Below are 14,048 nucleotides of genomic sequence, written 5' to 3'. Positions count from 1 at the left end.
CAAGCCACACCAGCGGGGGGAGAGGTGGCCCTGACCTAGGAACAGGCTTGGCATTGAGAACTCAAGAGCTGGAAGTGATCCCGTGCTCAATTCAGTCAGGGAGATTCAGGAGAGAGAGAGAGAGAGAGAGAAAAAAAAAAGAATCCAGTCCCAAGAGAGTTGCAAGTTTCATCTGCGGTCACTCAGGCAGCAGGGGGCAGACTGGACACCAGCGGCCATTTTGGGCAGAGGACTGATGGAAGCACAGGAAGGGCAGCACTATCTTAATGGTACCAGTCAACACTTAAAGAGCACTGTGTGCCCAGCGCCAGTCTAATGGCTGTTCTTGAATTATTAGTCCCTATACCAACTCTGTGAGGTGGGTGCTACCATCATCCCTATTTTACAGTTGAGAAACCCGGGACTCAGGTTAGTTTAATAACCTACACAAGGTCCTTCATGTTGGAAGTGGCAAAGGAACCCAGACAGACAACACTGGAGCAATTCAGCACCCCTGCACAACCCCAGCCCCTCTTGGCCACCTGCTCATTGCCAATGCCCTTGAGTTAACCCTAAGCCAAATCAAGTGGTTTCCCCAAGGGCTGGAATATGCAAATCAGACAGTGACCTTTGCAAGTTCCAAGCTCTCCAGTGGCTGTCTACTGTCTTCCCACTGTCCTCAGGCTGAGCTGCGGAGTCTACCAGGCCCCATGGCCACAAGGATGAACGGGTAGTCTCCCTCCCAAGTACTTTTCATCATTGGCACATGAGAGGACCCTGCTGGGACACTCTTCTCCCTGCCAAAATGGGGGCAGCCTGTTTCATGCTTAGGGTATTAGTCCAGCCCACATCTGCTCTGGGAAGCCTTCCCTGATGCCAGGCTGAGTTCTGGGCTCCTCTGAACTTCCACAGCCTCTGTACCGGAATCTCCTCGTCTCTTGCTGCAGCAGTGCACGCGTGGGGCCTGACACATGCTAGGTGCTAACCAAGGCTGAATGACTCAAGAGCCTCCCATGGGTTTGCTACCACCTTTCTGGGTAGCTGCCCAAGGCTACAGCTCGGTACTCTGTACCTTCCAAAGGAACCCCTGTACATTCACATAAAACCTGTCCACAAATACGGCAACCCAAACATCTTTCAGTTTTGAACTGCCAAAGGTTAGGCTTAAAAAAAGGCTCGATTATTCTCCTAAAATGCCTCTGAATTATTTATGAAAACTAAATAAGGAATAAAATGGACACTGATGAACTAGAGGCCTTGCCATGGCAAGGAAGTTGGAAGCTGGAAAACAAGCAACTTTCTAAGAATGTGAATGTTTACTATTTTTCTCTTTTGGCAGAAATTGACAAATTGTCTTTAAAGGTCTGCTGCCTAGCAACCAAGTTCTGCTGAGCTGCTTGGGAGATGTTAATTGTAGCTTCCTCAAACAGTATGAAGAATGTTTAAAGGTCTAAAACTCTAATCTAGTATAACCAATTTGAGTGCCAGAGGTACCAACACAGCTCTGAAGGGAGCTGAAGACCCTGCTCTGCCCAGATCTGGGGAAACTGCACGTGGCTTGCCCTCTAGTTCCTTTTCCCAAGACTGCAGTCCACAAGCATTGAAAAGTCTATTGAGCTTTCTGTACCTGTTTCCCCAGAAGAACCAAAAACGGGCTATGCCAGAAAGCATGTCATGTCTGGAGTCTGACATGATGTCCAAAAGCAAATAAAGACAATGACAACAGGCAACTTTCACTCTGCTATGCTAAGAGTTTCTGTATATGATCACAAGATTTATGAATATTACTTTAACATTTCATCCTGGGACCTTAGTTTCTGCTTCCTTTTCTCAAGGCTTAAGTATTATATCATAGTGTATTTCAGACCAAGAGGCACAAGGGGAAGTTCAGTCACTTAAGGAAAAGCTCCAACACCTATCATAATTACAGAATATTATTATTTGTGTAATTATTTGTTTAATGTCCATCTCCTCTAATAATCAAGCTGAGAGAGGCAGAGACTGCATGTGTTGTGCTTATCATTGTGCCTGTTTGTGGCACAGTGCCTGGCACATAGCAGGTACTCAAAAAATGCTGTGGAACAAATGAATGAGTAAGTGAATGAACCCCAGGATTGGTCTGAAGTATGACTAAACTCTGAAACTTCCTGTCCTGTCCTCCTAGGAGAGAGTGTAGACAGAGGGCTGGCCCAAAGGATTCTTCCAGGTGGAACTCAGGAACTGGTCTTGGTCACTGTGCCAAAGCCAATGAAAATGGCTTTGGCCAGGACTGCCTCTCCTTGACTCTGTCCACATCAAAAGTCCCAATGCAAAGCTAGGAGTGCCCCCTCTCTCTAATCTCCCAAAGGATATTTGACGGTCTGTCCTGAAAGAGCCAAGTAAAATTACTACCGGTACCTCATATGAAATCACAGTTTTTTTCTGAGCACCTCATCTCATTAGAAAGAACAGCTAATAGTGAAAAGTGATTGCCCTGTTATAGTATGCCAGGTGCTGTGCTAAATGCTATATATATACAATCTCACCCAATTCATATTACTCCCACTTTACAGATGTGGAGACCAAGACTCAGAGAGGTTAAACCACTTGTCTAAGGTCTGCACTGTCCTTTAACCAATGTAATGCTGCCTGCAAACCAGTCAGCTATTTCTTCTTTAAAAAAAATCTCTTTCTTGGGCTGGAAACTGATAAAGAGTATCTCAGCCAAGAGCATACTTACTTAAAATTAGGCCTAAAACACCAGAGAAGGGCTCTGGAAATAGCCTCCCAGTCCCATTCAAGCTACCACTAGGCTAATTTGGTCAGACATTTACACACACACACACACTCTCAACATCTTTCTCTTTCACAAGGATAACAGCACTTTCTGCTCTTAAAGATAATTTATTACACACATTTCTTTTGCAAGACAAGTCCCAGAGGCCAGGAGGCCTTTCCAGTTGGCGGGAGCAGCAATGTTTCCAACTATACAAGAAGTGGATTCTGCCCCCCACCCCAGAGGAAGGCAGTAGGAGGCTCAGAGAGCAGGCGCTTAGCCCAGCGGAAGGGCTCCCCTCACTGCCTGCCTGCTTCCCAGGGTAGCAGAGGAACTGTTGGCTAGAAACACCGCTCAAAACCACAGGGGCAAGCAAAAAACTTTTTTTTTTTTTTTTTTTTGGAGCCTCCTGTTTTACCTCTCAAGTTTGGGAGCATTTTGCTACAGCATACATCATCATTGTTTTAATATAAAATATGTTATTTCAAACATCTGGGTAACACCTCTGGCTTCTCCAAGAATGCACCTTATTTATCCTGTGGCTTTGCACCCCAGCACAATCTGGTCACCCTTGCCTTCACCCAGGGAGGAAGGGGTCCATTTTCAAAAGCAATGGGTCAAGCAGATATACTGCATTCTCACTCTCCACTCGCTGCCTTTCCTAGGGAAGGCCATCCTTATAGAGGAACTTTCACAGATCCTGGGTCAGGAAGACACTCCAATGGTGGCAGAGGCTGTTCACAGGGTCACCTCCTTCTCCTGGGCCCATGTCCCAGGGGTGAAAGGCTGAGCACTGGTGAAGGGCCCCTGTGGACCTGCAGAGAAGCCCCATTCTCTCATATAGGGGTATATACAGTTTGTCACCAGAGCCTAAAAAGGAGGCCAGCTCCTGCCCACCCTGTTCTGGGACCATCCAGGCTTCCATCCCAGGGAGGCCAGCTTCACTTCCACTCACGTCTGGGATCTCCCCCACCCTCAGGCTCCACAGGTCTCAGGACAGGACAGTCCCATCTACAGAACAGTAACTGCAGGGCAAGGCTCTATAGATGATGACCCTGAGGCTCAGAGAGAAACTATCACTTGCCCAAGGTCACAGAGCTCCTTAGTGGCAAAGCGGCTGCACCTCTCATAACGGACACTTTCCTGTAGAGCACCTGCATCCTGCTAACAGTCAGAGGACAAGCTCCCCAGGGATAGGGCCTGCATTTTCTGTGCCCCTAGCACTAGGCTGGGCCTAGTAGGTGCTCTCAAGTGTCTGCTGAGTTTAATCACTATCACTAGTTCTAGGGTCCTCAAGACCTATGTTCCTGCCCACTGGCTGACTTCTGGGGACTCTTGACTTCCTGAAAACACAGCTTTCAGCTTTCTACATCAAGACAGTCTGCCTAGGGGAAACCCTTCACTTCTCGGACTGCCCCTCCAGCTGCCTCTCTGTCCCAGGCCTGAGGAAGATACAGCTTCAAACAGCAGCCTCCAAACCACAGGACGGCCTCCAGGTCTCTTCTCAAACTGCCCTTCCCACCTATGCCAGGCGGAGGGCTTGGCAGTAACCTGTCAGTCCCCTGGCTGCTCTGGGAGAAGGGGTGAGCTGCGGGATGATCCTACCCACACTCCCAGCCTTTGTTTAGCTCATGGACCCAGGCTGGAAGGCCTTCCCTTCCTCCCTCAACTTCCAGGGAGTACCAAGCCACAAACTCCTGTCTTAGCAGATCAGGGGAAAAGGTCTATGGCAGTAGTTCTTTTTATTTTTATTTTTTTAATATCTTTATTGGAGTATAATTGCTTTACAATGTTGTGTCAGTTTCTGCTGTATAACAAACTGAATCAGCGATATGTACACATATATCCCCATATCTCCTCCCTCTTGCATCTCCCTGCCTCCCACCCTCCTTATCCCACCCCTCTAGGTGGTCACAAAGCACGAGCTGATCTCCCTGTGCTATGCGACTGCTTCTCACTAGCCATCCATTTTACATTTGGTAGTGTATATATGTTACTGCTACTCTCTCACTTTGTCCCAGCTTCCCCTTCCCCCGCTGTGTCCTCAAGTCCGTTCTCTATGTCTGCATCTTTATTCCTACCCTATGGCAGTAGTTCTTAAGTCTGGCTTCCAGCAGGAGGGCTTTTAAAAAGTACAGGTACCTGGGGCCCTACTCCAGAACATTTAAGTCAGAATTCTTGGGAATGATAAGGGATGGGGGTCTGATATTGGTATTTAAAAAAATAATCTCTGGTCTGTGATCTCTATCAGGCTCTCACAGACATGACCCACTAAGTTATGTTCATGCTATTTGGTGAGACAGGCCAGGCCAGAAAGCCAAGGCCTCAGCACGGTTTATGTACTAACATCACCTCCCCAACCAGACTAATCCATTCCTCTCCTTCAGGACTAGCCTGGCCAACTCAAGCCCCAAGGGACAGATCTCAGCTTTGTTGGGATCCTGCTGGCAGGCAGAGCAGAGGAAGGCAGCAGCCTGTGTTCTTGGGGTCAGCCCCACCTTTCCCCTCCACTGCCAAACGGGATCCTGGGGCCAACTTCAGACTCAGTGTACTTGCACCAAAAATCCTAACCCAGCCTCCCAGGAATCCCAGGGCCTGTTCTTTCAGCCCCCAGTACTGAGGTCTGCAATCCCCTTTCACTCAGGATGAGGGAGACCACCCACTGGTTAAGGGCCAGAGGGAAGCTGGGCCTCAAGGCCTCGGCCCTGTCCAGGGTCCTGACTCCTGGTCAGAGCACTTTGTTCCAGCCTGGGGCACCTCCCTCTGGTGTATAGGGCGCTCCTTGATCTGCACCCTCAAGAGCGCACAGGTCATTCCAGGGGCAGCCCTGCCAGTGTCGCCTAAACCCAACCCCAGCTCTTCCCATAGCTGGTGGCTTCTCTACGTGCCAGTGCTGCTGCTATGCTAAATACTCCTAATCCTCAAATCTCCAACCATCACTGTCCACCTTCACAGATGAGGAGACGAAGTAAACCATGGGTCCCGTGGCTCTGCAGCCACCAGGAAGGAACTCCTGCACCACACACATCAACTTGCAAGCACTGAGGCTGGGAACCTGGGCCAGACCGGGAGCAGACAGTGTGAGCAGCCTGAAAACGACCCCACCGGCTTCTTACTCTGGCGACTGAGCAGAAGGGACTCCAGATGCCCTTTCACCAGGTGTCCACAGCCCTCGGCCCCCAGATCCAGCAGATTATAAAGGCCTTCCTCTCCAGCCCATGCACAGAAAGAGAAGGGACAGCCCAGTGAAGAGATTTACTGCAAACGTTATCTGCCGCCAAATCCTCGCTTTCATCTCCGCCTTCTCATGAGCCAAATAATTTGGAAGCTTTCATTGATGGTTTCCTCTCTGCCCCACGATAACTTGGAATTTATGCCGGCTATGGCTCAGCCTCCTCACTTAGGGGACGAGGGAAACCTCGCAGGCTGCTCTCCAGCCTGCTGTGGGAGGAAAAGCCTGTCCTTGGCGACAGTTCAAGGCGGGGAAGACTTCCTCAGCTCTCCTGGAGCCTAAGACTTGAGGGCGGGTGTCTCCAGTCAGGCCTCAGAGCCCCCTGCAGAGGCTCATGGGTTTGAACCCAGAGCCGTGCACGGCCAGTCCCCAGCAGGGCTGGGGATCAACACCCTTGCAATGGTTTGATTCTATTTTTAGGTGGGGAAAGGTTCAAAGGCCGTGCGCTGGAAAACCCAAGAGGCAGGGGAATTTTCAGCCCCATGCAAATCACCCTTTCCCCTCAGCCTTTGCTTGACACCTGTTTCCCCCCAGCCTGCCTGCCTATCCCCGGTGTAGATGGCAGCACTGCCCCAGGGATCTCCGCCCTGAGAGGAGGCTCTTCCTCCCACTGGGGCTTGAAGGGAGAGTCAGGGGAAGGGATTAAGCCAGCCCCAGGGCCTCCCCAGAACTTCCCCTCTTTTCTCCAATCTGAATAGCCCGTGAAAGCAGGGGGCAGGTGGGATTCTGAGAGGCAGGTTCCTCAGCTCCAAAACAGGCAGAACAATTCCTGCCTTCCAGGATCAGGAAGGCACAACAGTTGCCTATTGTTTTACTAATCCAACCCTAGTAGTAATTGGGAGCCCCTACAGCTCTCAAGATGAGGGTGGGGGTAGAGGGGTGGAGGGGTGGTCCCAGGGACTCCCAGGGCCCTAGAACACTCTGCATCCTACTTCCCAGTGCACATGAGCACATGCCTTCCACCCACTGAGCAGGGCTAGACCAGGAAGTGCCAAGAGCCTCAAGAACAGCATCCTCCCATGCCCACCCCCCCCACCCCCGCTTTCATTCCAGTCCTGACTGCATTCCTGGAGATATCTCCTTCCATCTCCACCGCTCCCCTATAGGGCCAAGGGAGGACACTAGGTTGGGGGATGGGAATGGGAGGTTTCAGGTCTCAAAGGTGTCCCCACCACCAACCCCACAAAAGGAGAGTCTCAGGCTAGGCCAGCTCCCGGAGGAGGCGGGGAGTCCTTTTTCAAATGCAAGGTTCTTCGGAAGACCCCCTCTAGGGACTGGCTAATGATAGCAGCTCCAGGATGGCCCCTGCAGTGAGGGAGGGGAGAGGAGGTTGCCAGGCTCAGAACAAAGATATCCTCCCTCAACCCGGGCCAAGTGCTCTGCCCCAGAACTCTAAGCCTTCCCACCCTTGGCGCAGTTGGCCCCAAGAACCTCACATCTTGGCTGTATAACCTTAGGATCCTCAATTTCCTTATTATAACAGGAGGGTTAAAAAAGTAGTGACTAGCCCAGTGCCTGGCTACTCTGTGGGCTGCAGAACAATCTCTCTCTTAAGGGTCCGATTCAAAAGTAACCCCCTTCTTGGGTACTCAATGCTCTGGAAGCCTCATTTGTGCCAAGGGTCTCTTCTGTGCCCAGTGCAATGCATTAAAGACCTAAGAGGGAGCGATGGGGCTCTAGGATGCAATTTTTCAGGGGCTGCAGAGGCAGGATCGCACATCCATTTGTCTACGCACCCCAAAAACTCTTCTCCACAGCTCCAGAGGCCATAAGTCCCTCTTCCTGTCCCAAGAAACCGGGTCAAAGTAAGGAAGGCTTAAAGGGCAGATGCATGTGAAATGTGCATAATAAGGAGCGGATGACCTTGAGGACCACACCCTTCATCCCCTCCATCAGCAAATCCTGTCACTCTTGGCTCAACCTCCAGAAGGTCCCAGGTCCTACTGTTTCTTACTCTACTGCCATTATTTCTTTCCTGGACAACTGCCAAAGAGTCCTCCCCGCTCCCACCCTTTGCCCCTCATATTCCCTTCTCACAGCAGCCAGTGGGACCTTTCATTAAAACAGCAGACTATATTATTACCCTGCTTATGATCCTTGAAAGGCTTCTCCTCTCACTCAGATCAACAGGAACATCTTTACAACAACCTACAAGGTTATGAGAACTAGCTCCCCCACCCCTTCCTCCCATGCACTCTACTCAGCCATACTGGTCTTGTTCTGCAATGACTGCACCCTCTGCCAGGAATCCTCTCCCCCCACTATATATCTGCACTTTCCCCATACATCCCTCCCTCTCCTTTCTACCTCGGTTTTGTCTTTCTCCAGGATACTGGTCACTACCCACCTCTGAGGGTTTCTTTTCGTTCTGCCGGGGCCAGCCTGATTTGGTGCTGCTGGGCAGTTTGGAGCATCTTGATGCAGATGTAGCGTGACCTGCAGAGAGAGCACAGCCCATGAGGGGCCCCTGGAAGGCCAGAACACCACCCACCCATGTCCAAGGAAAGGAAGCCTGTCAGGAAAGCTCTGGCTTGAATGTTCAGGAGGTGGAGACCTCTGTAACACCTGGTGGACTGTCCCTGCTCTGGGCCTTTCCAATGATGAATGGGGACATGATGCCTCCTCTACTCACCAACCAGAAGAGGCCTGGGACGTGACAGGCAGTTGGACAAGGACTCAGTATTAGCTTCCTGTGTGTGATCCGTGACAAGTGCCTTGCCCTCTCTGGTCCTCTGATTCCTCCTTGGTGAAGGAGGGCTATAATAAGACTTCTGTGGCCACTCTCCACCCCCACTGCTGATTAGACACTCTGGGATGATGCCCAGTGGGTATGCAGAGGCGAGACAAGGTAGTGGGAAGACTGCTGCTCTAAAGTAGACCCACTGCCTAACCTTGAGCCCTGGCTCAGCCACTTACTAGCTCCTCACCCTGGACGAATGACTTACGTCTCTCTGAGCCTCAGCTTGCTTTTCTATAAAATGGGGGCAGAGAATAACTATCTTCAAAGAGTTGTTGTGAGAATTAAATGACATCATGCCTGTAAAGTCTTAGCACGGTCCCTGGCACACAGCGCTGCCTTGATAAAGATTACCTATTATCACTAGGGTCTAGAGGCCCTCGCTGGACTACACTCAGGTTGGCCCCCACTCCTACAGGTCAAAGGAGCAGCAGCTACAGATGGGTAGTGGTGGGGACTGGTGAAAAGGGAGGATGCCTCAGCCTGGCCCAACTCCAATGCAGAAACAGGGCTCAGCTGCCCAGATGCTCTCCCTTGCGGGCGCCTGGCCCTCAAGGCTTCCTTTACCTGAAATAAAGTTAGAAGCAGAGGATGCAGTTCTTCCTGGCTCTACTGAAACAGGCCACAGGCAGCGTGACTGCAGCCACAAAGGGCCGGACACTGTGATCTACTACTGCAGGGAGGAACAGCGGGCCAGGTCAGACACCACAGCCAAGCTGAGCAAACAGACCCCAAAGGACAATGTGTGAAACCTGGAGGAAGAGAAGGGGCTGGGACCTGATTTCTTATTCTAGTGCATGTGTCCTCAGGCTCCGGGGGATTAGAGAACTCCGGGAGCTCTAAGGGGCCTTGGAGATCTCCCCAATCCCAGTTGCTCACCACATACGTGAACAAACTAAGGTCTACAGCTGCAGGGCTCCAGGCCCGGCCTCCCTGGCAGTGCAGGCTCTTCCTCAGCCTGGGCTTTCACCGGAAGGCACCACTAAGTGGGATCTTCCTGGCAGAGTGTCTCTCCTACACAGGGCAGAATGGAACTCTTTACTCCGACTGGCTCATGCAGGCCAAGGTTCTTAGGGCATCTAAGAAGAGCTGCCTTCTAGTACCAGAAAAAAGCCCTCACCTGACACAAACCACCCTTTTAGCCTCCGTATTTCAGAAGAGGCTCCCTAAGCCCCATTTTCTCTGTAACAGTGCACCACCCCCCATATCCAGGGCTGGCACACCCAGACCCCGCACAAGTCTACACTGAGGTTCTGTTGCCAAGATCCCATGAAGGTCAGACTCCTTCATTAATTTTTTCAGCAAACATTTACTGATCACCTATTATGTGCCTGATCTAGCTGGATACAGCAGTCAGCAAGACATGACCCCTCTTACCAAAGAGCTTACCTTAATAAGGAAATGATACTTATCAGGTCACTATAATGAAGAGTGACAGGTTTTTTATCTGTTGTGTGGACACTTCTACAGGGCCCTGACCCAATGGCAGGGCCAGAGGGAGAGGGGTGTGTTCCTAGCAGCCAAGAACAGCATAGGCAAAGGCCCAGAGGGGAGTTGATCTGTTCCAACCAGAGCAAAACACATGGGGCTGAGAGCTAGAGGGTAAAGGGGAGTAGAGTAAAGAGGACAGCAAGGCCCTGGAGGCCACAGTGGTGTGGGGATTTTCTTAGGAGCAGAGGGACCTGGCCTGATTTATGCTTTCATCAGCATTGAGACCGTGGGGCACTGTCCCCCCATCTGGGCCTGTGGGCCTGATAATTATGCAAACACTTTCCCTGTAGGAGCCCCAGATGGAAGGCCTTACTGTCGGTGGTGTCAGAGTTGTCGCTGCTGATGGAGTACTTTCGCCTCTTCTCTTCCATCTGCAATGAAAGGCAGGCCCCATTATACTCACAGGCGGCTTGGGAAATCTTCAATCTCTCAGAAAATTGCCCAATAACCTACCTCCCCACACTCACCCCACTGCAGAGAAAGAGTGAGAACAAGGTGGTGCCCTAGCCTTCTTCTCAGCAGCCTCACCCTCTCCCTGCCCACCTACATGGGCCCTGGGGCTGGGAGAGGGGGCGGCATCTCCCACCTCCTGAGGCCAGAGCCTCAGACAACGGAGAGTCTGGTCAAAGACGACGGAGGGCAAGGGGGTCAGCAGCCCCAGAATGAACAGAGACCAGGACCTGCCCAGTGCCAGCTTCCACTCAAAGAAACTCAGGCCCACAGAAGAATCCACTCTCACCTGCAAGTTACAAGTGGTACCCTGCTGGGTGCTGAGGAGGGAGGGCACAGGAAACAAGACTGACTCTTCCAGGAGGACCAGGTTATCGGAGTTGAGGGACAAGCCAGTCCAGACAGCACTGAGGGCACATACTGAGAGCAGCAGCCAGAGGGGTGTGGAAATGGGGTGGGGGCAGGGAGGCTCCAAGCTGGGTGCCTGAGCCACACCAGACCCAGGGTGAACGGGCTGGGCTGGGCTGCCCTCCCTCCCCTCAATGTCCTTCTCCAGATAAAAGTAAAAACCAACTTTCTCTCCACTACAGTATTTAACTTCGAGGTTGGAAGGGCAGCTCTCCCATACTGAGCTCTTTCCCCTACCCATGCTATCTCAGTTCCTAACAACCTGGGGAGTTGTGAGCTATTAGCTTCTTTTACGGAGGAGGCTCAGTGCCTTGTCCTGCTAGTGACTGGCTGAACTGGGATTTGAATCCACGTGGTCTGATCCCTGAGCCCACACTGAGCTACCTTTGTGCCCTTGTCAGCTCCTGCCTCTTGGAAGTGCTTTCCCACCCACTATTTCCTCTAATCCTGCAGCGTCCTGGGTGGCAGAGCCTGCTCTTGTCCCCTCTTAGAGGGGAACACACTGAGTGGCTTGTTAACCAGCCCTGGGTCTCACAGCTAGTCAGTGGCCGAGTCCTAACGTGAGAAGAGACCTGGGGCTCAGGGCCTAGAGTACTTTCCACCGTGCTCCTGTCAGTCTAGACCCTGGGCTGCCAAACTGTCCATAGCAAAGGACAAGGAGCCAGCGTCAGTAGGGAAAAAGCCCCGCTGTCCATCCCAGCTGCAGGCCAGCCAGGCTCCCCAGCCCCACTCGGAATCCCATTTGCCACCTGCTGTCATCCCACGTCTGCTCATGCCCAAGCCTGGGGGTCACCTTATTTGACTGTGGCCCTGCAGAGACCAGGGAGCATTGGCTCTCTAAGGTGGGGTGTGACTACCCAGAACTCTGAGCTACTCAGAAGTACCCTCCTGCCTCACACTTGACCTTAGCCAGGAGCTTCTCTCCACCCCTGTGTCCCCAGTAGCAGGATCAGGATGACAGGAAGGTTCACTGGGGCTGCTTGCTGCCCAGCTCCAAAGGTGCAGGCAAAGTGCTCTCTAGAGGGTGTGGGGGTATGGAGGGATGCCTGGTGGTAGCATGGACGCCAAGGAGGCAGGAACAAGAGCTAAAACTGCTAAGCACCCATTGCTTGGGGAGGGGGTGCATCCTGGTACACAGGGACCTCACTGAGGCCTCAGAACAGCCCTTTGGTGCTGGTGGGCCTGATGGTTGCTTCCCTTTTGCAGCTGAGGAAAATGAAGCTCAGAGGTTAAGTGACTTGCCCAAGATCACAGTGCTTGTAAGAGGTCTGACTCAGGAGACCATGTTCTTGACCTTTAGGCTACCCTGACTCTGTGCAGCAGATTGCAAGCAGCCCAGTGGCTCAGGTCATATACTGAATGGGGCAATAATGCTCCACCACCCACAGCTGCCCATCTTGATGTCCTCCGGGATCTGAGTGTGATGAGGTGACTTTAACAGAACTCTGACTCTAACCTACATCTTGCCAACCCAGCCCTGTCACAGGTGGAACGGAGTAGGGGGAGAGGTCCTCTAAGTGCACCCACCCGTTTTCTCCTGCAATCCTCTACATGAATTGTATTTCTCTTCATTTCCAGCAAAGGGGCACTTGGCAAGCCAGGCTCTCTCACAGCATATGAAGCAGGAGCACTGGATTCAGGGAGGCCAAGTTCAAGTCCTACCTGCCCCCCTCACTAGACCAAGGACCTTGGAAAAGACATACCTCCCAAAGGACACAAACTGGATCTGGAATTTTACATAAATCTCCTGAACTTAAAATGTTGGCAACAGATGCAGATTTTTAAAACACTTTGAGAGGGCCAAACTAAACACATCTGTGGGCCAGAATCAGCTGGTGAGTAAATGAGAGCAGTATAAAGCCCTTAGCACAGTGGCTGGCACTCCCTATGAGTGCTGGTTCTTAATTCCACAGCAGACTCGGGCCAGGTGGACAGTCCTCCTAACCAGCGCCCACCTGAAGACCTCCTCAGCGAGGCAGTGAGCTTGTACAATAAGCAAGGTCCCCTACAACAGGACCTCTTGACTGCCAATGACCTTCTCACTGCCTAGGACCAGAGTGCTCTGTCGGCATGAAGACCTGCACCCCACCCTCAGCCAGCCGCCCATCCAACCTGCCCTCCGTGAAACACCCCAGAGTCCTCCTTAGCAGGGTGTTATTAAGGGAGCAGATTCTGCGGTGGCTTAACTGAAATAATAACTAGGCTTCAGAGGGAAACCACTGCTTTGCTTCTTTCCTTTGAACCAAGTCTGTTCCAAAGGCCTCCCTGCCTCAGGTGAGCCTCTACTGTCAGTGGCTAATGAAGCCCCAAATGAGGCCTAGGCTCCCCTGCGGCATAGCCTTTTGCCCCATGAAGGCCCTCTCCAACCCAGCAAAGGGGACAGGGAGGACTCTTTTACCAAAGCTGAAATCGAGGGCTATACATGCAGGTGGGGGATGGGAGTGCCAAGACATGGTCTTGGCCTCTGGTTTTCCTTTTCCACTGCCTCCCCCAACCTCTCCCAAAGCAAGGTCTGCTCTGGGAAAATACCTCGGGGTCACAAGGCACTTGCTTTTAGGGACAGAAAGTGCTCTTGAAACCTTACCTACAAGGAAGACTCTGGGAAAGAAAAGTGTCCCCTTTTCCTACCATTGCCACCAGCCCACTTGCACTCCCACACCATCCCCAACATGGAGACACCCACGGCTCTCCTTCGGGTCCCCTCTTTGAGTCCCCTCAATGAGCAGCAGCCCACAGCCTCCTCCGCCCCACCACCAACCCTTGCAAGTCCAGTGGGCGCTCCCTCCAGGACACAGTGAGTATCCACCCACCTTTCCCCTATCTCTACTGCTACCATACTGGTCCAAGCCAGTCTCATCTCTTGCAGGACTCCTCATTCATCTTCCAGATTCTGCTGTGGCTCCCTCATAATCCAAGATCCACACAGCAGCCAGAATAATCTTCAAAAAGCATAAATCAGATCATGTCATGCCCTATTTAAAATCTTTCAAAGGCTT

General features: G+C 51.8%; 1 protein-coding gene across 12 annotated transcripts in view; it reads right to left on the bottom strand.

Moving 5' to 3' along the window:
- The window catches only part of JADE2 (jade family PHD finger 2), a 51,343-nt gene that overhangs the window by 30,213 nt on the left and 7,082 nt on the right, over positions 1-14,048 (bottom strand). For 8 of the 12 annotated variants that reach the window (XM_067031657.1, XM_067031654.1, XM_067031661.1 and 5 more), the window contains 2 exons: positions 10,508-10,565; positions 8,314-8,402 (listed from right to left, as the gene is read on the bottom strand). In XM_067031657.1, coding sequence (XP_066887758.1) covers positions 8,314-8,402; positions 10,508-10,565 — 147 coding nt within the window. Of the gene's footprint in view, positions 1-8,313; positions 8,403-10,507; positions 10,566-13,862; positions 13,992-14,048 lie in introns of all 12 variants that reach the window. The other 4 variants (XM_067031653.1, XM_067031656.1, XM_067031655.1 and 1 more) reach the window with 1 other exon arrangement.

The sequence above is a fragment of the Kogia breviceps genome, chromosome 4, assembly GCF_026419965.1.
Source record: "Kogia breviceps isolate mKogBre1 chromosome 4, mKogBre1 haplotype 1, whole genome shotgun sequence".
NCBI lineage: Eukaryota > Metazoa > Chordata > Mammalia > Artiodactyla > Physeteridae > Kogia > Kogia breviceps.
Note: the sequence above shows the minus strand (reverse complement) of the source record. Positions and strands in the feature narration are given on the sequence as shown.